Source organism: Perca flavescens, chromosome 15 (genome assembly GCF_004354835.1).
Source record: "Perca flavescens isolate YP-PL-M2 chromosome 15, PFLA_1.0, whole genome shotgun sequence".
Lineage (NCBI taxonomy): Eukaryota > Metazoa > Chordata > Actinopteri > Perciformes > Percidae > Perca > Perca flavescens.
In genome coordinates, this window is record NC_041345.1 from 21,517,057 (window position 1) to 21,540,322 (window position 23,266).

The following is a 23,266-nucleotide window of genomic DNA, read 5'->3' on the forward strand; positions in this document are numbered from 1 at the left end:
CTCACTGCGACCACTGGAGGACAGCAGACAGTATTTGCTGCAGGGCTGTTGTAATACATTGTATAATGCTGAGGTTCATACTGTTTGATTACAACATGTATATCATATGTATAGATACTATTGATATTTGTAATAACATGCCTATTAATAACCATATTAATACTTCTTAAGATCGATAATGATAGTGAGAATAAATATCTATAAGAAATGTAGTCATTCAAAAGTCATTTTATTAATTTCTGATTGCTGTAGTTCGGTCACTTATATTTAATATTCTTTACTATGCTATCGTATCTGACCTGATAATGTCATGCCTGGAAGTAGTTCCTCAATATGACTGCTGAAGGACAGTGAAAACACACGATTCCACATGCACTCATGTCAACTGTCAATTCCACTAGGTTTGTTAGCATGGTATTTTATAAATATTGTTATTCTTGTTATTTGTAATAAGCGCACCATAAATATGTGTACATCTTGATTGATTAACACCCACTCTTAGCCACAAATAATGTTGTGTTGCAGCTCTTCACTGTGGCCACTGGAGGGCACTGGACGCTTACTTAAAGCACTAATGCCAAATCAGAAAAGTCTACGGACTCCTTGCTTATATGCTATGCTTATATGTCCTTATCAGACATTCTCTGGCCAAATGTAACATACATACTATCACATCCGGTAAACACCTTTCAAAATTAAACAACCAAAATGATTTTTAATATACTAGCAGCAAAGTTTGTAAATGTAGGTAGACAAAACATTCAAAAGGAGTATGTATTGGTTAACCCGGTATCCAAAACAATACCATTTTGAATAAAATTGTTTAGTATTGATGCAGGTTTTACCAATACTAACGTTACTGTTGTAATTTGTAATAATCGCACTAACATTGACTTGTACTTATTGATAGTAACAAAATATGTGTTGCAGTAACTAAAAAAATCCTTACTTCCGGTAAAATCTTTCAAAATAAAACACATCAATCGTTGTGATTCTAGTGTGTTATCCAACACACAGATTGTTACTTCTGGTAAAACCTTTCAAAAAAAAAATAAAAAATAGTGGTGTAGGCCTATATAATATATGTTATCCACAGCCAAGTTTGTAAATTCACAAGAGTAGTATTTATTGCATTACATGGTGATAGTAGAGGTGTTTAAACAGTATATAAAAATACAGATACAATATGTTACCAACTAAATGAAAATGGAGGGACATCTGTGAAGAAAAAGTTAAGAATTTGAATACATATTTGTATTATTTCCCCACACTGAATACAGTATAAATATGTATATATGTATATATATATACTGTATATATATATATATATATATATATATATATATATATATATATATATATATATATATATATATATATATATATATATATATATATATATATATATATATATATATAAAATATATTTCCACTTACAGCTGATGCAATCAGATAATGCCGAAAAAAGACGCCCACACAGGCAGGCTGACAGTGGATGCAAGCATTTATTCAAGGCAATGGCAGTGGCAGGGATTGTACAAACTCAAAGTGTTTTTAAATGTTTGGCCATCCAAAAGCATATAAAATACAGTGGCTGTTTATTATTAGTTGATATGTCCAACTTACTATTACACTAAAATACAATTTGTTTACTTTGAAACAGAACATATTGTTTGCTGTATATGTGCAAATCAGTTGACGTTAAAATGCATATTTTCTCACATCCCAATGTCGGACAAAATTGTTTGGATATTTGTGCCTGCACTTTTCAAGCAGATAAAAGTTATATTTTTTTTATTATTATTATAATAATTTTTTTTTTTTTTTTTTCAACAGATCAAACAAACAATAAAGCTTAAAAAACATGTAGTGTGCCATCTACAAAACATAAAGGTGCATTTGTTAAAATGGGCATAATCTGCTTTATATTTTCAATGAGACCATTAGGACAGATTTTTCTGATTTTGACAACTAATTGTGGACTGTTGCTGGTAAGCTTTATGGACACAACAATAATTAAGCCCCGCCCCCTTAATCAATGTTGCTATGTCAATAAAGTTTTGTGGGACTAACCGATGTATGGAAGATTCTCTATACATAAAAAGAGTGCAATGGAATGAAACGGTACACACTTCCTGTCTCCTAAAGGGGCGTGGCCTCATTTGAAAGTGTAGTAATCGTTGTGTGGATGGATGAAAAGTTATATTTGCACAATTTATTAATTTCTTTTGCTAACATCAGATATTTACACAGCTAAAAGCCATATTAAGCATTGCGAAAATTAGTTTTGGTAGGGCGTTTGTGAATGTTAGTTGACGTTAGTTTATCCATGTTGCCAGATCTCGCAAGAGTTTGTTCCTGAAACAGAAAAAGGTCTTGAACAAAGTCAATTTTCACCTGATTTGTCAGTCTGTAAAATACAGTTTTAATTTCAGAATGTCCGGGAAATATGTAGCTTGTGAAACATGGCTCCAAGATTTAGTTTGGTGACTGTGGGGCAAAAAAACCCGGTCCTAATCTATGATCACGTTCACTTCTCCCATTGGAATCAATACACTCAGGACCTGCAGCTAGTCTCCTAAAGAGGCGTGGCACAGATACAGGTAATTACTCTGACTTGGTGCGTTTCGGTTCTAAACCGTCTCTGGTGTTATGCATGCATGTGAAGCGTTCTCAGGTAACGTTGGCGGCCTTGTTGGTCTGGCTCAAAGGATGTACGTTGCTGGGATAAAGCCAGACATCCAGTTCCTCCCCTCTTGCTGTCTCCGCTATCAGGGCATAGCGCCACCCAGGATGGTTGTGATTGATTTAAAGAAATACTAACAAGCCAGGGCATTTTTTCCCCTATTCCAGAATAGATCGGAATCAGTAATGCATAGTCTCGTTTTGCCAGACCCTCCTCCAAAGTGCGCTAAAGGAGCGTCTGGCTACTCCACATAGCATTCGGGGATGGGAATTTCTTTGGCATTTCTTTAAACCAATCAGAACCATTGTGGGCGGTGCTAAACTCCGCACAGAGCCGCTGCAAAATAGTAGTGCGAGAGAAAACTCAGATTGGACAGATAGTCTAGCTAGTTGTGTAGATTTACCCTGCAGAGATCTGAGGAGCAGTTAACCATAGTCCTCATAAACCCACCAAATTTAAAATTCCAACATAAAGAAAGCGGAAAGGAAACAGAAAATACATGCATACATCCGGTGGAATTTCCTGCAGCACCGGAGCAATCCCGGAAGTGGAACACGAAGGATATAGACTAGGTAATGCAAGACTACTCGAGTGTAAACATCCTTAAGTTCCTTGAAATCAAATACACAATCCAGTACAATCGCTGTTCCGGGAGAGAAGCTTTTTGATTAAACATTTACAATTAAGAAAATGATCGTATTGTCACAAGTCATGTAGCTTCTACAGTACATGGCCGATTTAATATCATTTTTTTTTTATCTTTTAGATGCTAATATTTCATTTTTGCAAAATGATATTTGAGGCCGTTCTGACAAAAAAAAGTAAGCAGTGGAGGTAATAGCGACATACATGTTTAATGAACATTAATATGTGACGTATAGATGAAAATATTACTTTGGAAAAATAAATAAAAACTTTTTTGTCTCATAGCCCATCATTTATAGCGTCTTCTCAAATCTAAAACAGAGAAATTAATGTTTGTGCTCAGGAGGGAAATCTAAACATTTGACAGTTTTTTTCTCATATAGTGCATACTCGATAAGACAGCTACTCTGGCATTGTCAGGCAGTATTAGTTTAGGTAAGATACATGTCACGTTCATTCTTCTACCAATGTAATGGATACTACAATATTTTTGAAATTCAGAATGAGATCAGTTCACGGTGTGGTTGTTAAAGCCTAAAGCTGGGAGTTAGATATTCAGTGAGGAAACACACACTGCAGTCCAGTTTGTTAAGTAGATGATGTAATAAAACAAGTCTTTTCTTGGACGCGTTCACAACATTCAGAGGAGTAAAGAAACCGGACGGAACTCAACCCGAGCTCACAAACAGAAAGGAGGACTCGTCTGTACTTTCAAAACTCGTGTCTGTGATACATGTCTGGATCGTAGTATTTGGTGACCACCACTCTGTTGGCAAACTTGCGGCCGGTGAGAGCTTGCATGGCTTTCTGACAGTCTGCAGCAGAAACGTACTCCACAAAGATCTGGAGGAAAAAAACAAACAGTCGGTCAGTTCCTGAACGTTATGAAGATGAGGAGGATCTCAGATCTCATTCAGAGCTTCTTTACATGTGTGGAAACTTTATTAAACATTGGGTGTGTCCACAAAATATGTGTCTCAGTCTTGGATGTTTCCCAAAGAAATTGTTAGAGACGCGGCTGTGCTCTGCTCTTTACTGGAGGTGGGAAACTTAACCCGACGAACATTTGTCAAACCAACTAGTTTGTCTTCATCGTTGAAGTCTTATTCCTTTTTGTCTTCTGTAAAATTAAAACATGGTCGTGGTGCGACAAAACAATTAAGCATAAATCTCACCTTTGGGTCGCTTGTCCAAGTAAGTTTTCTAGTGTGGCATTTTCTTCGCCTCATTATAATGGGCTCATTACTGCCACTGAGGGCAGAAAATACACACTGGTACCATTCTCTCCAGGACCTGTACGCCTCCAGGACGCTGAGGCGTTCAGGAAAGATTGTAGCCGATCCCTCTCACTCCTGACACAAACGATTCAAACCTCTCCCCTTCTGAAAGAAGGTTGCGGGCCCATCAGGACCCAAGTAAGTACTTGGTACAAGTACTTACTTGACAATAAACCTTTTCCTGATTCTGATTCCACACTCAAAAACAAACTTTGACAAGTGACACAAAAGTGTGATTTTTCCCAAATACACCTATGATTAACCTCCCCGCCTCCAATAAAAAGCAGCACACAGCCCCTTCCCTGAACCTTTCTGTGAGAAGCATGTAGAGCTGCAAAGATTGTTAGCTATTAAATTAATCGCATTTTTTTTATGAAAAAAGTAAAAATTCTCACTGACAAACACGACACGTTTCACCATTTACTGCCATTTAATGACCAAACAACTAATCGATTAATTAAGAAAATAATCAACAGATTAACCGACAATGAAAATAACCGTTAGTCGCAGCACTAGAAAGATGTTTAGCTTACTTGTTTACATGTTTATTATATGTAGTTTTTCTATGTCTGGCAGCCCGGTGGACGTATGTTATGGAGTTAAGAAGGAAGGAAGGATGGGTGGATTAGTATTTCTTTTCAGTTTAACTTTCTTCAAGAAAAATGAAAAGAAAAAATAAAACATTTAGAAAGGTTTCTTAAGAGAAAAGACTTCAAGGATGGAACAGGTTGGTATGACATGTTATGTTGATGGTTAACTTCCCCACCTCCCTTAAAGCACACAGCAGCTTCCATGAGCTTTCTATGAGATACATCTAGGACTGTGTCCCATGCAGTACATGAGATGTCCCAAATGGGGCTACAGCTTTAAAAGTTGTCATGAAAGCTACCGGTTTATAAAAAAGGATACAACTACAACTATGAACTTGTAATGTTTGTAAAACGTACACAATAGCAGAACCATTTTACTTTGAAAACTCTATTAGCATTTGTTTTAAATGACAATAGAAATGTTAATTGAGCATACATTTATAGCCTCACAAAGACACAAATGCTTGGACCTGTGGTTGCTAGCAGATTTTAGACTTGGCCTACAGTATATTAGCCTCGTGAGACCGTCCTGATCTCGCGAACTCCAGTTTTCACCAACATAGGTGATAGACAGATGGTTTATCCAATCAGCTAACCAGTATTTTCGCCCCTTCCCAAAAGTTCTCCAACGGAAAGTTCCCAGATGGATATGCCGAGCAAATGTGAAGCAATCCATCTGGCGGAGTCAGGTTAACAGTATATTAATATATCACTTTACTGCATATATTACTTTATTCAGGAACTGTTTTGGTGTGTAATCAAGCAGAACTTTGACAACATTTTCCACCATGTTTTCCAGTTTGAGAGTTTAAAGCAAAGGCCAATAACAACTCAGTTAACGGTGGGTTTGAGGGTGCATGTTGATGCCTTATAAAAGGAGAAAACAAAGTGAGGTGTGTCAGACTAGAATGAGACAAACCGAAATCTGTGTGCTCAGCTGGATTTGGGCAGCTAATTAATCTTAGCATAATCTGTGTTTTGGGAAAACAATGAAGTCTAAACTTGTACCTTTCCACAGCCAGGGACTTCAACACCGTCGACGGGTCGGGGGATCTCGATGGAGCGGACGCTGCCGTACTTGCAGCACTCCTCGCGGATGTCTTCCAAGATCTCCTCGTAGTCGTCGTCGTCCACCAGCTCCTCGGGCATCACCATGTTGAGAAGGCACAGCACCTCCGTGGGTATGCCAGAGTTCTGCAGCCTCTGAAGCCCGGGGACCTGCAGCGTCACAGGGGTCTCTATGATGGAGGTCTGGGGGTGGAGGAAATGTCGTACACATCAGCTTCAGTTTGTTTTTCACAAAAAGATTCCAGACGTTCAGCCTTAGTCTTATGACAAATGTTACTAGATCTTTGGCCTTCTTTCAAAGGACAAACCTGTTAGAAGTAATTTAGCCGTTGACCTATAACTCCCACTGTGAGTCTTTACATTGTTAAAGTGTAGAAGCTCCAGAGACGATCTTGTTTGTTTACAGTTTTACACTAAAAGGTCTTTTTTAACAGCAGACATTTGACAAGTCACAGTAGTAAAAATACAAGTACAAATAATGAAATTAGTGTAACAGCATAATGTACTTCAGTATACACACACAGAAAAGGCAGCACTGTTTTAGTACATATGGTAGTCTCAAACTCTCTCACACACACACACACACACACACACACTTATGTCCACAAACACACATACATGCATAATTATTATTATTATTATAATTAATATTTATAATGTAAAGCCTCCATTTCAAGTGATTTCGCCGTCGGCCCTGGAGGTAACGAGTTTCCCCTGGTTTTCTGACCACAGTCGGAAACGAAGCAATCAGGAAAGGTTAACACTTTGAACATTTTAAATTAAACAGCTTATTAACGTGAGCTTGTTGCCCCGTGTGTGCTGATGCACTCATCTGTTGACATTTCCGAATGCCTTCCTACAGTTGCTTAATAAAAGCGGGATTTCCACACAAACAAACGTACACGTGTCATTAGTATGAGAAAAAAAACGAGATTTTAACTGCCGGGCTCCGACAGAAAAATGCGGCCCGATCAGCGCTCTAACACACACACACACATACACACACACACAGACTTCTGTCCACAAACACACATACATGCATAACATCCTGGGTTGAGTACACTCCCATACTAACATATTTATAATGTAAAGGCTCCACTGTAAAGGTGTCCATTTCAAGCAATTTCGCCGTCACTGCCAACATACTTCCATGCATCCTTTACGTTGGCATGGATTTCTGTCCAACTCGCATTTAATTCCCGTCCAATCTCCTCCCAGCTGTTCTCTAGTAACTGTTTGTCCCTGTGCCCGGGCAAAGTAATTAAAGATGTTTACATTTTCTGACCAACTCGCCTACCTCTGCCATTTAAACAAACTTTTTTTGCCGTGTCCAATGGTCGTGTCTTGCTTGAACTATTGGCTACACGGACCCCACAATTTGCTGTGGTACTGCTCCATTTTGTCCGTATCTGTAAGATTTCAGAAAATGAGCAGTCAACACTGTGGAGTCCTTTCGCTTCCTGGGCTCCATCATCTCCCAGGACCTCAAGTGGGAGCTGAACATCAGCTCCCTCGTCAAAAAAGCCCAGCAGAGGATGTACTTCCTGCTGCAGCTGAAGAAGTTCAACCTGTCAACGACTATGATGGTGCACTTCTACACAGCCATCATTGAGTCGATTCTTACCTGCTCCATCACCATCTGGTACACCGCTGCCATTGCTAAGGACAAGGGCAGAGTGCAGCGTATCAGAGACGGGCAGTGAAGATTGTAGCCAATCCCTCTCACCCCGGACACTAATGGCACTTACCCGCTGCTAGTACCAGCTCTACTATATATATATATATATATATATATATATATATATATATATATATATATATATATATATATATATATCACTTTTATATATGTCAATGGCTCTACTCGGCTCGGCCGCGGTGCGCCGTCAGTCCAAGGACGAGTAGAGTCGAGGCGAGTCGAGCAGCTACCATGTAATGGAAAAACGCAAAAACTGTTCGAACCCTTTCCCTCTGGCAGGATGCTGCACTCCATCAGGACCGAAACCGCACAACATAAAAACTGTTTCTTCCCTCTGCAGTCAGCCTCATTAACAAGGCCCCAGACCCACACTGACATTAACTCTTAACCCCACCTGATCCCTAGTCACTATGCTACCTACATCCTGGATCTGCCCATTGCATATACTATATATTTTTTACATTCTGCACATAACCCATTCAGCCTCCTTTTTCTTATGGTAAACAGCTATTTGTTTCTGTTTCTGTATTTATTGTTTATTTCTTATTTATGTTTAATATGTTGTTTGTTTGTGTGTGTATGCACCAACCATGTACGTAGCTGAACGTACCGTGGCGATAAACCTTTTCTGATTTTGATTATTTCCCTGTTGTACATGCAGGCTCACTGTCACACCTATGCTATTCCTACTGTGATCTTTAAGGAAGATAAAAGGACTCACAGGATTGGCGTTTTTAGCTCCCACACTTGCCCTTTGGACTATCAGCTTTTTGTCGCCCAGTTGCATCCCATTGAGCCCAGCAACTGCCTGACAGAGAGAACACACAGATCTTAAAGTAACAAACAACACAGCTAATAAGGCTAACACCTGATCACACCATTACCTGGTCTGTGGCACTGACGTCTACGTATTCGCAAAAGGCGTAACCTTTTGACAGTGAAGTGGCACTGTCCTTCACAAGATTGAACGCTTTGAGAGGCCCAAACGATGTCAAGAGCTCCTTTACCTGCAAAGAAGAGACGACGAGATATGAGACTGATAATTCATATTGAACATGCAAAAAGATACAGAGTCAATTCTAAATGTCCATTTGATACCTAAAATCATCACATCACAGTACATTTAACAACATGATTATTGGAAACAAAATATATATGCAGTTAAATAGAATTTGCTTTGTTTGTTTGTGCAATTTGTATTTTACAGATTTTGCATTGCTATGAAAAGAAGAAAGAAGAGACAGCAGTGCATAAAAACGTTCATGTCTTTTGAGGGTTTAGGGAAGACGTGAAGAGCTGATGATGTGGAACTGAGCTACATCTGAGGGATCAACAAAATAACTTCCTGAGATTTTCTAAAGTATTATTGAGACATAGATATAAATATGCAAATTATGCTGAAAGAGTAATAATAATAATCTCGTATTCAAAGTTATTTTTTATGACAAGCTCAGAGATAAATGGTGCAAATAAAATGAAAAAATTAAAACTCTTATTTAGATTTCAAGATTGACTTTTATTGTATTTTGCCAGCTACAGGCAGTTGGACAATGTGTTTTCTTACCTTTACATTATAATAAAAAATAAAAAAAAAACACCACCACCGTCAACAACAACATCCCCAAGTCTAATGATCAGGCTTTAACCCCCAAAATCCCCTGGTCGTAAACGCGCTCCAAAAGCATGATGGGAGACAGAAACTAGCCAGTAAGGGAGCCTGCTGGCTGGGAGTGTATCCGTGTGAGGACCAGAATGTCTTACTTGCCTTGTGTTACATGTTGGCATGGCAGCAGTAGATGAGTACTACTGAACAAATTATGAGCGCAGACTTAACGATCTTACAGGCCCCTAGCTGGGGACAAAGTGGGGGAACAAAAATGAAAGAGCTGTGAGTATCAACGCAGTGGCAAGTGACTGCAAGTATTAAAAAAAAGAAAAAAAAAAGTCAATGAATAAAATACATCAGGCGACATGTGCTCTGTAAGCTAGTTAGAATAAATAAGACAGAATGGACAGTTAGAGTTAAAGGGATAGTTGGAATGTTCTTAAGTGGGGTTTTATGAGGTAAATATCCATAGTCAATGTATTAGCTACAGTAGATGGCAGTCGGCTCTCCCCCAGTTTGGAGAAGCAGACAGGAGTACCGGCACGGAAGCTAAGCACTGTACTGCTGGGACAGGGGGCAGCAGCTAAAGGCATTTTAGAAACCTAAAAAAAAAATCTATATCAGCTTAAGTGTACGCTATATTTAGAATATTTTCACTGCTTTATCTTGCCGTCAGAGAGCCTTTTACGATGAGGAACTAAACCCGCTAACTATGGTCTCTTCAAAGCCACCAGACTCCTTTGACAAAAACCCAAATTTGACCTCACAGAAAAGGGAGTTGCTGGTCTACCACTGCCTCGATCAGTTAGTTGGTTTGTGTTTTTGTGTGACTCTGGTGTTTCGAAATGGATAGTTCAGATTCACCAAAGTCATCGAGATCGAGGCAGCGGTGGATCAGCAACTCCCGTGTTCAGACAGGTAAAATTACTGTTTTTATCTAAGGAGTCTGGTGGCTCTGAAGAGAACATACAGTAGATGGATGTAACAGCTTCAGTTTCCCGTTGGAAATGGCTGTCTGACAGCAAGGTAAAGCGGTGCAAATATTCAAAATATACCGTACAATTAAAAGAATATTGAGTTTTTCTTTTTTAGGTGGGGCCTTTTTGAGGTGGCTACATTTAGCTGCTGCCCCCATGTCCACAGCAGTACATTGCTTAGCTTCCGTGTGGGTACTGCTACCTGCTGGAGGGCGTGCCCACCGCCATCTACTGTAGGCGACACACTGACTATGGATAAGTAGCTCATACAACCCCACTTCAAAAAATCCAAACTACCCCTTTAAATTTACTGTGTAACAGAGAACGTTTACACCGTCTGCTCACCTGAGAGCAGTTGGAGCTGTGAAACAGTTTTGCTCTTCCAAGTATTAGATGTGAGTGAAACCTATTTATGTCCAAATATTTACTGTAGCTTTTTAAATTCTCAAAGAAAAAGTCCATCCATATATTTATACTTTTAGTTATGATTTATTTCCAATGTATTTCTGGAGTATTTTTGTGACTTGTTTTGGGTGTTCCCACTTTCCCTCAGCCTGCCTGATTTTAAGCCCTTTCTACAACTGTCTAAATTTATTTGACTCAGTCCCAATAGGTGCAGAGTAGGACTGCAAGTTTGGCCTGACCAATACCGAATTTTTGAGGCCAATAATGAAATCAATATTTAGGAGTTTAAAAAATAAAATAAAAAACTTGATCATTACATAATGGTAAATATCACAACATTGTATTTTATTTTAGATTTACACCTTATTAATTTTTGATATGTTGGATTTGGTTTACAATTTACAGGAACACTTGACTTGTATATTGACATTAAATGTTATTGGTCACTGTTTCCTTTTATGTATATTTATATATACATATATATTTTTTACCTACTAGTGTGTACCTAATTGTGTTTATTTGTTAAGCTTGTTATTGTAGCTGTATGTCTATTTCTATCTCATTATACAAATATATCAGTTATTGATGATTGTTTTTTTTGGTTGATTTTTGTCATTTTATTTTGATTTTAACTGTTGGCAATCACCGGTTGTTGGGCTGGTGTTGGGACGGTGGCCAGTTGGAAAATGTTAACGTATCGCCCAACCCTAACATATACTTGGCCAATTAAGCTGATTCATATTTGGTCTGTAAAGTACAATAAATAATACAATAAAACAAATATATTCTAAAAATGTCCATCACAAGATGTCTTCAAACTCTTCGTTTTGTCCAAAATCCAAAGATACCCAATAAACATCGATATAAAATCGTGAAAAGCAACAAATTCACATGTTTGAGAAGCTAAAACCAGAAACTATTTCTTGAATTTGTGTCTTATACAATTAATCAATCAGGGCTTAAATTAACAAATACTTTCATTGTTGATTAGTCTGCCAATATTTTTTGTTTCAATCAATCAATCGAATAAATGGTCTGGTCCCTAAAATGTAAGAAAATGGAGTAAAAATATCAATTACATTTTCCTAACACCAAAGATAATTATATCAGATTGCTTATTTTGTTTGACCAAAACTTTAAGATACTAAGGTTTGTTATCACATACAAAATAAATTAAAACTATTCATCAAATTTTATTTTCAGCTCAGTGATTAATTATCATGGTGTCAATGAATTGTTCTGCTAGTCAACATTTAGTCAACTAATCATACAGTTACTGAACAATAGGACGTGTAACAGCCACACTCCTTTTCAAAATAAAACATCCGGTTTTCTTAAGGTGGACTTTTCCTTTGACAATATTGACTCAAATGAATCAGGAGTAACATTCAGGCCTAAATACCACACAGAAATAAATGCAGTTTATCAGGCTCTTATGTAAATATACTGGACTTTGCTTACCTTTCTTTAATCAGTATGCTTAACATGAGAAAGGTATAAGGAGTTTACTTAGTCACAAAAAGCCTTATAATATTCAGATACGATTAATGACATGATATGACTAATGCTTGTTTAAGATAAGCTAGTTTTAGCAAAATATTTAAATAAAAAGCTAATTATCTGTAGAAGTTGTCCATTGTGAATACTTTAAAATATCATATACATATTTATGAATGCAAGCCATTAAATATGAACTAATTTCCCTATATTGTGTAATTGTTAAATAGTTTTTTTGTAAGTATTTATGCTCTGGGGTCACATTCTGTTTCTGGCTCTGATAAACATTCAGCTTTATTTGACTTTTTTTAGGAAGACTTCTGTTTTCTCTCTACCACAACACAACAGTTTTTGATTTGTCATGTCATAAAGAAATGTAAAACATATTTTGAGCATGTTTAATGTGCGACAAAAAACCCTCAGCTAGAGAAAAATAGAAAAAACATGAGTGCACCTGTTCAGTCTGTTTTCAGTTAAATACCTGGTCATCGTTAAGGTAGTTCGGCAGGCCTCCTATAAACAGTTTGTGGGGGGAATCGGGAACGACTGTGGAGACGACGCCTACAGACGGCAAAATCACAAGCAAAGAAAACATTTTTTATATCACATGTGTCAATACTTAAAGAGCCCCTATTATGCTTTCTTGATTTTTTCCCGTCTTTTAGTGTTTTATATATATATATATTTTTTTTTTTTTGTATGTAATAGATGTATAAAGTACAAAAAAAAACACATTTAACTCCAAATGGAGCTTTTTCTCCCACAGACAGCACTTTTTCTTAACTGCCTGAAAACGTCAGAAATTCCTCAATTAATGATGTCACTGATTGAGAATGCCAGCCAGTTTTTCATATATGCTGCCCATAGGTGCTGCCTGAGCAAGCACAGCCAGACCAGTGGCTTGTTTGAAGTTGGTTGACCAATCACAATAGAGTGGGCCAGCTGACCAATCAGAGCAGACTGGGCAGACTGAGTGTTTCAGGTGGAGGCACTGCAACAATGGGCAGTATGAGAAACATAATAGGTTTTTTGAACATCGAAGCATGTAAACCTATTCTAGTAGACCCCAAGAGTATAAATATTGCGATGAAAAGGAGTAAAATTGGGACTCTTAAATATGACTCAGTAACAAACCTGGGACGTGGAAAGCCGGCTGCTCTGAGATGCCAGGTAAAGGCCGATAGTCGTGAGGTCGTCTAATTTTCAGTGATTGACCCTGAAAAATGATTCCATCGAAGGCCATTGCCTGCGTCGTTTCATCTACAGACCGAAACTGGAAAGAATAATAATTTTGAGAGTTCTGGTGTCCCAACAACAGTGTTTGAGATATGCATGTTATATTTAAAAATGAATAAATAAATTAAAATAAAATAAAATCCTGTGATGATAACAGGCTTAAAAAACAATACGAGTTACATTTAATATGCCTGGATAATGTGTTAATGCACTGGGTTTATTGTTATTATTACATTTTCTAACTATTTAAACTTTCTAACTGTTCTTTTTAATGGTTGTCTCTATTTCTTGTACATGAATGAAGTTTACAATTGTTTTTCCTTTCTAAAACTTTATAGACCAAAATACATTTTCATTTATCATAACAATAGTGTAAATAGAAGGTACAATCTTATTAATGGAAATAAAAAAACAAAACAGAAAAAAAAGCAGGAAAATGACTTTGCAGAATAATCTGGCAATTCTTAAAGTTACTGCTGGAAATAAAGTGCCACATGTTTATATTAGAGATGAATCTACTTAGTCTGCATGTGTGTGTTTATGTGTGTAAAAGATACATAAGAAAAACCTGTATGTTGTACACCATTTTCCTTTAAAGGAACACAACCTTGTTACAAATAACAAGGTCACATGAGACACAGCCATCTTCTAACTGTATACATACTGGGAACTATATTCTCAGAAAGCGAAGCACTGCTACTTCTGCTACTTGGGCAGAGTGATTTGCTCGCAGCACCTGAGAAGCCCCGTGGTGAGGAGCAGAGAGTAACAACGGTGCTTCAGGTGTTGCGCTAATCACTAAGTAGCAGTGCTTCGCCTTCTGAGAATATAGTTCCCAGTATGTATACGGTTAGAAGATGGCTGTGTCTCATGTGACCTTGTTATTTGTACACGCTGTGACTAGACAAATCACAACATGTAAATAGGAAAATGTTGGCGTTATTTTGTCACTTATTGGGAGCAGTAGGCTAGATGGAGCCGGTTACCTCCAGCATCTATGCTAAGCTAGTCTAGCGGTGGGTGCGTCAGACACGCACAGAGATGAGAATGGTATGTATGGACTTATCTAAGTCTGGGGGATACGGTGAATAAGCTAAAGTCCCAATAAGTCGTTAATTATTATTACTGGCTAATAATATATCCAACAAAAAATGCTGTAATCACAGTACTCTGACGTCTACATTTTTTGCTGTTTAACGTTATAGCTAATTCATACTGTTCTATTGCTCCTACTGATTTGTGATAAAAACAATACAAATGTTAGTCCGACTGTAGTTTGCTTTTAAGATGAATTGTACAAAAAGCGAAGTGTAAAAAGGTTGTGGTTGTGCGTTGTGTCTGTGAAATAAAAGAGCTATAAAAATCAGATAAAGTCCTTATAAAATAGCAAATTGTCTGTTTCTTTAGTTCTTATACAGATTAAACAAACAAGATATAAGGTGTTAATTTGTGAGCTTTAAAGATGCTGGTAGGTGGATTTGTTTTACCTTTGGACATTGGTTCCAGTCTTTATGCTAAGCTACGCTAATCAGCTACTGGCTGTAGCCTTATATTTAACAGGCAAACGTGAGTGATAAAGAGAATCGGCAAAAAGAGAATACGTTTATTTCAAAAATGTCAAACTATTCTTTGAATACAGACTTTATAAAGGTAGCAGCAGGAATATCAATATAATACGGTATAATAGTATACATTACAGCACGTACCTCTAGGAAAGCAAAGTTTTTATCCTGATTAATCTGCACAGCGAGTACAGGGTTGCTTGGGGCTTGTGAAAGTCCTGCAAGCCTCATCTGAGCGTTGAAGAACTCTGCCATGGACTCCTGAAGAGGAAGACAACAAACAGCATGGCTGGAATCAACATGAACATATCCGTGTTTGGTATAAATATCACAGAATAAACAGGAAGTCAAAGACAAGAGTAACAAGAGAGACTTTACCTCAGTTACACCAAAGGGAATATTTCCAACATAGAGGCGTCTGGCTTGTCTCGTCATCTGACTGCCAACTATGGGCACTTGTGTTGGAGCTGCAGCCACTCCGGTGGTGGTGGACGTCGCCAGCAGAGCTATCGTTGGTATCTGCCCGGCCGCTAAAGGAGAGAACACACAAGAAACTTCAGATAGATCTTGTTAGGCTGGGAGTAAAATCAGTTTCTAACTCGAGTCCAGTATCAACAAGTTTAATGACTTTCTTGACTTGTTGCTCTCTGTTTAAAGCAGGGGTCTTCAACATTTTTTAAGCTAAGGACCCCTTAACTATGAGACACGGAGCAGGGACCCCCTACTACATATATTGTATAAAATTAAGTTGCATATTAAACTTGGCCTATAACGTGTAGGCAGCCTAAAGCCTTGTTACATACCTTTTTATTGCATAGAATACTAAGCTATTCAAATAATAATTATTGGCATGATTTTATAAATCATGTTTTAATGTTAAACCTGTGGCACAGTGAATCCTTAGGATTAGCTGTATCTGTGGATGGCTGCCTTGGTGAGTACCTTACCTATAGGCCAGTAAGCCTATCATCAATGTGTTTTCACAAATAGGCTAATAATATGTTAGATTCATGTTAAGATATATTAGTTTTTGACAAAAACATTCACAGAATTAACAATAATTTTGAGGCCCCCTTTGCAGTGACTCTGAGTACCCCCTAGGGGTCCCGGACCCCCTGTTGAAGATCTCTGCTTTAAAGTATAAAACATTTTAAATTTAAATTTAAAAAGTTTATTTTCTCCCCAAGAAAACACCTGCATCAATGTTGTGAAATTATATATATATATATATATATATATATATATATATATATATATATATATGTAATTTTATTTAATCTCTTATCATTTATTATTTTAGTTTTCTGGAAAATCAATTGAGACATCGTTCATGGGCAAAATAACCAGACCATGACCGGACAGTCTGATTGTAGCTAATCCAGTAGATTAGATATCAGATAAATAAAAAAAATACATCATTACATTACATTGATTCAAAAGTCATATAAAAATATATAGCCATGAAGCCAACCCGCTCATTCATTTGCAACATTGTCCACAATGGTCTAATACACGGGACCATTGAGGCACCATTAAAAGTATGCCGAATGATCTATTACCAGTTCCTGTTTGCAGTGTACCCATCGACATACAGACAGCCATCACTGGATTACTTTGATACTGAGGAAAACTTAAAAACATGATTTTCAGGCAAGTTCTGAAGTTGTAAGTAACACCTTTTTCTATGATATCCTTGGAAAGTGTAAGTGTAAGTAGAAAGTGAATCTAAAAATATTGGATCATCTCCATGTGTTCAGATTTGACTGAGTTATGAATATGAATTTGGACATTTTTTGTGAATTTAAAAAAACTTGAATGCTCCTTGCCGGTGTAGGTCTGAAGATGTCTGATGCCTGTCTGATTCAAGGACTAAACAAGCAAAAAGCAAACATGATAGGTACCTTGCATAGCTTTATATTGCATTGGTGTGATGTGTTCAAAACCAGGAGGAGGCACATCCCAATATTTGCAGGTCCTTTTCTTCCTTGTTCGCCTCGGAGAGTGGCTGCAGACAAGAGACAAAATAAAACCTGAAACTTATGTGAAATGATTTCTCTAAAAAAAGAGCTGTAAAAAGTAGGGGTGACCCCAAATAGTCGAATATTCAATGCTTCGATTGAAGGAGCGTGATTCCACTGCTAATCTCACAGTTGAATCTTAGCAAAGAGGCTATGAATTGATTCTGAAAATGGTCAGAAATGCCGTCACAATTACCCAGAGCCCAAAGTGACACCTTCACAATGTTAGTCTTGTCCAACCAACAGTCCAAACCTCAACATTATTACTAATACATTACAATTATTAACATTATTAAAAGCATAAATCTTCATGAATCTTCACATTCTTAGGGCTGGGTATCGTTCAAAATCTTTCGATCCAGTGCCAATTTCGATACCTCAGTTTCGATGCCGGTTGCTAACGATACTTTTTTCGATACCATGTTTTAAAATCCATTTCAACATCAACAAAAATACATTAAACACAAAGCTTTTATTTTTCACTTTAATTGTGAATCAAAACAGTTATCAAAATTAAAAAATTCTGGTAAAACTGCTCACTCAGAGTAACATTATTAAAAGTGCCTTGCTTTGCAAGCTCAGTCAGTCAGTCAGTCATCAGGGCAGAGAAACCACCGTTCTGCCTGCTTGTCTAAGAGGAAGTGTAACATCAACAGCACCGCGACCGCTTTCGGCTCGCCATTAATATCATATCGCAGCAAACACTGTCTACGTGAAGTTTTAAAAAACTGTAACCACACTTGAAACCAACCGTGACTCTCTGTGACTTCAACAAAACTGCAGACAGTTTACTCCGTCTGCACCTCTCTGTGTGTGTGTGTGTGTGTGTGTGTGTGTGTGTGTGTGTGTGTGTCGGTCAGAGCTCCGATCTGTGTCAACATACAGAGAGGACAGATAAGCTTACGCACTCAGACGCTTTTGGAACCGAAATTTGGCACCAAAAGATAAATACTTTTTCGATACTCATAGGAGTGGAGTATTTTTTTCGGTGCCATAAAAGTATCGAGGTTTGGTACCCAGCTCTACACATCTGAGAAGCTGGAACCATGAAATGTTTTTGCATTAAAAATGACTTCAATAATTATTGACACAGTTGCTAGTTGTTAATCAAATAATCGTTTCAGCTGTACATTTTCATATGTTTTGTATGCAAAAATCTTAAAAGGTGCTCTAAGCGATGTCACGCGTTTTTTAGGCTACAACATTTTTTGTCACATACAGCAAACATCTCCTCACTATCTGCGAGCTGCCGGTCCCCTGAACACACTGTAAAAACACGCTGTCTACAGGCTCCACAAACGCCAACAAAAACAAACTGGGCCAACCTGCGCCATCAAACATAACAAACAGTCTTCCAGCGTTCCAGCCAATAACCGACAAGAAGGATTTGGGGGTGGGGGTTAGGGGGTTAGTGCATGGAAGGGAGGGAGAGGGGACGACGGGAGGACAATACGAGTCTTAGCCAAAGGGGATGGACCCATGACACACAGGTTTTAAAAATAAAACCCTGCAGCAGTGAGCCACCGACCTGTGCTTCTTGTGGTCCCGCGAGGAGCTCCGGCGGTCCCGGCTTTTCCGGTCTCTGCTGCGGCTTCTCTTCTCTCGGCTGCGACTCCCACGGTCTTTGCTCCAGCTGCGGTGCTTGTCACCTCGGCCAGGAGATGCACTGCGACTCTTCTTTTTGTGTCTTTCTCTTTCTCTCTCTGTGCAGCAGCAAGCAATAATTAGGCTGCTACATGTCTGCCAATAAAATATTCGACATATATAAATAGGGCTGGGCGATACAGAGATAATATAATGGCGATATCACTGGCCAAATACCCTTTGATGTGGATATTACAACGATGTTGCAGGGTTGACAATTGGCACTTTCACAAAATATTTACACAATTAGATTTTAGATAAATAATCATCATTAAGGTGAATATAATGACTAAGTGGGTTAAGGCAAATAATAGAACAGCTAGAACAGTCTGGTAAATTCAGAAAATTGCATCACTTTACTGTAATGTAGCCTTAAAAACCAGGAAAAGACAACACTTATATATAACGATATTACAACATCCAAAATCTAAGACGATATTGAGTCTCATATCACTATATCTATTTAATATCGATATATTGCCTAGCCCTATATATAAATAATACTGTATGTAGGAGAGCTGCATCGATCAAGTGATAAATCGATTTCTGCTTCTTTATACTTCTACTTCACTACATCTCATTGTACTGTTTACTCCATTTAATTTTTTTAACAGCAATACTGATTTTGATTTTACACACAAAACATATGATAAAAAAATAAAATAGTATGTATTATGATATAGCAACGGCCCTGCACACCCACACAGGTGTTTTCAGTTATGTGGCTGATTACACCTTGCTCTTGGGTTGGAGTCGACTTAGTCTCGCTTTGCCAGACCTTTCTCCACAGCGCTGCGGAGGAGGGTCTGGCTAGTCCACGCAGCATTCCGGGATGGGAGAAAAACGTGCTCTGGTTTATAGGCATTTCTCTAAACCAATCACAATCGTCTTGGTCAGCACTAAGCCCCGGACACAATGCTGGTGCCACTGGAAAATAGCCTCGGGAAGGAACTTGTTTTGGTGGAACATGTGAACGTTCAAAAGTTGTTTTAGTTGTGCAACAGAAAGCTCCGATTGGACAGATAGTCTAGCTAGCTGTCTGGATTTACCTTGCAGAGATCTGAGGAGTAGTAAACCATATAGGCAAAGTCCCTCCCCTTCCGGTGGACCGCCATGGAACCTTAATTTGGAAAAAAAATATGAACGGTAGTTAACGGGGAGAGACAAATTATTTTTTGATCCCGTTTGAATTGAGCCATGGATTACAAGTATGAAGTTTGTCAGTTTAAACGATAATTCTGCATGTCAAGAAGGTCTCAGTTTATTGTTAAACTGTTGAAGTATAAGACTGTGAAAATACCTAATTAGAAAGACTACACCCTTCAAAGTTGCATGGATGACGTCTCGCTGAAGCTACGGTGTCTGTGTGTTTGGTACCGGGGATGTAACGTTGCACACACTCATTCTTATTCTTCTCTGTTGATATAACTCCACTGGATAAAACACATCAGTGTTGATAACGTTACAGGTGTTGTGGAACAGCGCTAAGCTAGCTAGCTAGCGAGCATGCCGAGCATCGCGCAAGGTGACGCAAATTGTGGGAGACGAGAATGTAGTTCACTGAGCGGTTTCACACAAAACTAAGTGGTCATATAACAAACCTATAACAAACTAAGACTTTCTTCAGTTGAGAAAAACGGCTTTTAAATTGACGAACATCGTATTTGTAATCCCTGGCTCAATTCAAACGGGATCAAAAAAGAATTTGTCTCTCCCCGTTAACTACCGTTCATATTTTTTTTCCAAATTAAGGTCCCATGAGGTCCACCGGAAGGGGAGGGACTTCACCTCTCCATAGTCCTCAGAAATCCACCGGATTTCAGAATTCCAACACAAACAAAGTAGAAGGTGACGGACATCCGGCCGAAATGAGGGACATCCGGCGGCAACGGAGCAATCCCGGAAGTGGAACGCCACGGATATAGACTAGGGTTGACAGACAATAAGAATGATAAAATTGTATTTTTTTCCCACAACAAAACTAACAGGACATCTCCTGAAGTTTTTTCTAGCCTATATTTTATGTGACAAGATATCACATATTATCATCTTGTGCATATATGAGATTAAAATAATAATAATAATACATAATCAGCACCTTGAAGTAACACTGATAACACTCTGAAAGAAGCCGTTTTTCAATAATGAGTACTTTTACTTTTAAAACTTAATGCACATTTTGCTAGTAATACCCACTCAGGTCATAACAGTCTATGACTCAGGTAAACACTTGAATGCTTTGAATGTCCAATTTTTACTTGTACCAAAGTATTTCTACATTGTGGTTTGGCAACTACCGTATTACTCAAGCGAAGCATCCGATTCCATCTTCTGCTTGGTTTTATGTGACAGTAACCTGACTATGATGGAGCTTTAGGAATTTGTAACAGGTATTTTTTTTTGTAACTTTTTTACACTATTTTGTTCATTGATTCATCAATCATAAATCTAAAAAGGAATTTGCGGATTGATCGAAAATTAAAAACAACCATTAGATGGTAGCAGCCCTAGTATGTAGTATTATTATTCTTAACAGGTGATTAAAGGTGAAAATTATTATTTTCTGCATAATTACCCAGTAAATGTTTAATATCTGATTCTTTTTTCCTTGAAATGACTCCTGCTGTAATTACTGTACCTGGACTTATTTCATGGTACTCGCTGCAGGTAATTGCATTTTCAAAAAACATTTATCGTACAAAGGAAAATAAAGTGTTACCATAAAAAAAAGTCTCCTCTCTACATTAATAGCATGCTCTGATTCCCTCCAGTCTCTGTTAAGTAGACAGACCACTGTATGGTATTTCTTTGAGAAATCTGACAGTTTAATGTGGCTGTTCTTCTTGGGTACGTCAGGCAGAACATAACTTAAGACCGTTTAACAAATCAATAAGAGGCACTCTTCATTTCTGTGTAAATCGTCTCCACACAGTGGCTCTACGCAGATTAAATGTCAAGTTTTATATGTGGTATGGCTCTTTTTCTTAATTTCTTTCTTTGTGTTGTAAGTTACTTCTTCACCTCACTGTACTTGGTTTATTATTTATTTCCATTATCTGTTAGTTTTGACAAATATTGTCTTGGTCAATAGATACCAATTAATCAATCTGTCAGACATTTTAAATGTCAAATTTTTCTTTTTATATATTTAATATTCATAATTTTCTTACTTCAAACACATTGTTTTTCCGACTGACAAAAAGCCCAATGTACTGTATTCAGTTCTTTATCACATAAAACAAAGAAAAGCAGGATCCTCACATTGGAGGACATGGATTTGGGAATGTTTGGCGTTTTTGCTTAACCAACTAAATCTACTGTATGATATATTAGTGGCCAATATGTTTTTCTGATGATTTTCTAAGCAGTTTATTGACTAATTATTAAACTCTACCTGAGTTGTATGTATCTGCTCAGTGTTTTCTCATGATTGTGAAACTTGTGAGATTTTGTATTAATTGTATCCATAATGTGTTCCAAAAATGAATAATGGATGCCGAATTGAAAAGTACATGCTATTAATTCGTCAAATGTCATTGTAAGTCATTTCTACTTGTACGTAGCTTTGCAGGAGAGGATAACAATTTAAAAAGGTGTAACATTTTAATGTGGTTTCGCATCTAGCTGTCTCGCGCAGGAGAAGCGAAGGTAACGTTAAGTTTACTGCTTACCGGTACTCAGACTGCGTTCAGTGATGCATGTAAGGTTTAGCAAGGGCTTTGTACTTGGCTATAGGATGACGATGAGATTACCGACATCATTAACCTTAAATTAATTATGCTAACATAAATTAGCTGAGTCATGTTGTCGAAAACTACACGCTAAAGTTGCTGTCAGCTCGGGTTATTCATTCATAAAATATCAGGGGCGCTAACGTTAACGTTACGCACTATGCTAGCTTGAAGACCAAATTAGGGCACAGACAGACAGTTAATACTTACCCTGTCGATTCTCGCTGAGCTGTTTCTCAAATTCCTCAAAATCCGACATTATGCCGGTTGTCTCGGTGTATAGAAATATAGCTGGTCTGTCTCGTCTAAGGGGAAGGATAAACCAACCAGCCCGCTGTCAGTGCAGCAAAACCACTGTAAAATCCCCGGTGTCAAAGTGGAGTTAATGTATATACAACATCCGATTAAAACCGTCAAAATAAAATCACTTAGATTTACCGGAGGTTTTAGGTAACAAAATGTTCGCCTTTTTATTTACATCATTACATTACATCATTGTATCAGTTGCAGCACAATTATATACAAAATACAATGAAGATAATCAAGACAATAAAAGGTGAGGGGTGTGAATAGCAAATTCTTAAACATGTTAAAAAGAATGATTAAAATATGTAGCGGTGGAAGA

The 23,266-nt window shown here is 37.8% G+C and overlaps 1 protein-coding gene across 2 annotated transcripts; it reads right to left on the reverse strand.

Moving 5' to 3' along the window:
• Nucleotides 1-3,195: 3,195 nt before the first annotated feature.
• On the reverse strand, nucleotides 3,196-23,030 carry LOC114570157 (splicing factor U2AF 65 kDa subunit). 2 transcript variants are annotated; one of them, XM_028600406.1, is made up of 11 exons: nucleotides 22,852-23,030; nucleotides 18,795-18,969; nucleotides 17,150-17,253; nucleotides 15,627-15,778; nucleotides 15,393-15,509; nucleotides 13,585-13,723; nucleotides 12,932-13,011; nucleotides 8,850-8,972; nucleotides 8,687-8,773; nucleotides 6,207-6,449; nucleotides 3,196-4,174 (listed from the first exon to the last, which is right to left on the reverse strand). In XM_028600406.1, exons 1-11 carry the CDS (start codon nucleotides 22,898-22,900, stop codon nucleotides 4,043-4,045), a joined length of 1,401 nt encoding a protein of 466 aa, XP_028456207.1. In that variant the 5' UTR covers nucleotides 22,901-23,030; the 3' UTR covers nucleotides 3,196-4,042. The 2 variants fall into 2 exon arrangements, with proteins under 2 accessions (XP_028456207.1, XP_028456208.1); XM_028600407.1 differs by lacking the exon at nucleotides 8,687-8,773.
• Nucleotides 23,031-23,266: the final 236 nt, after the last annotated feature.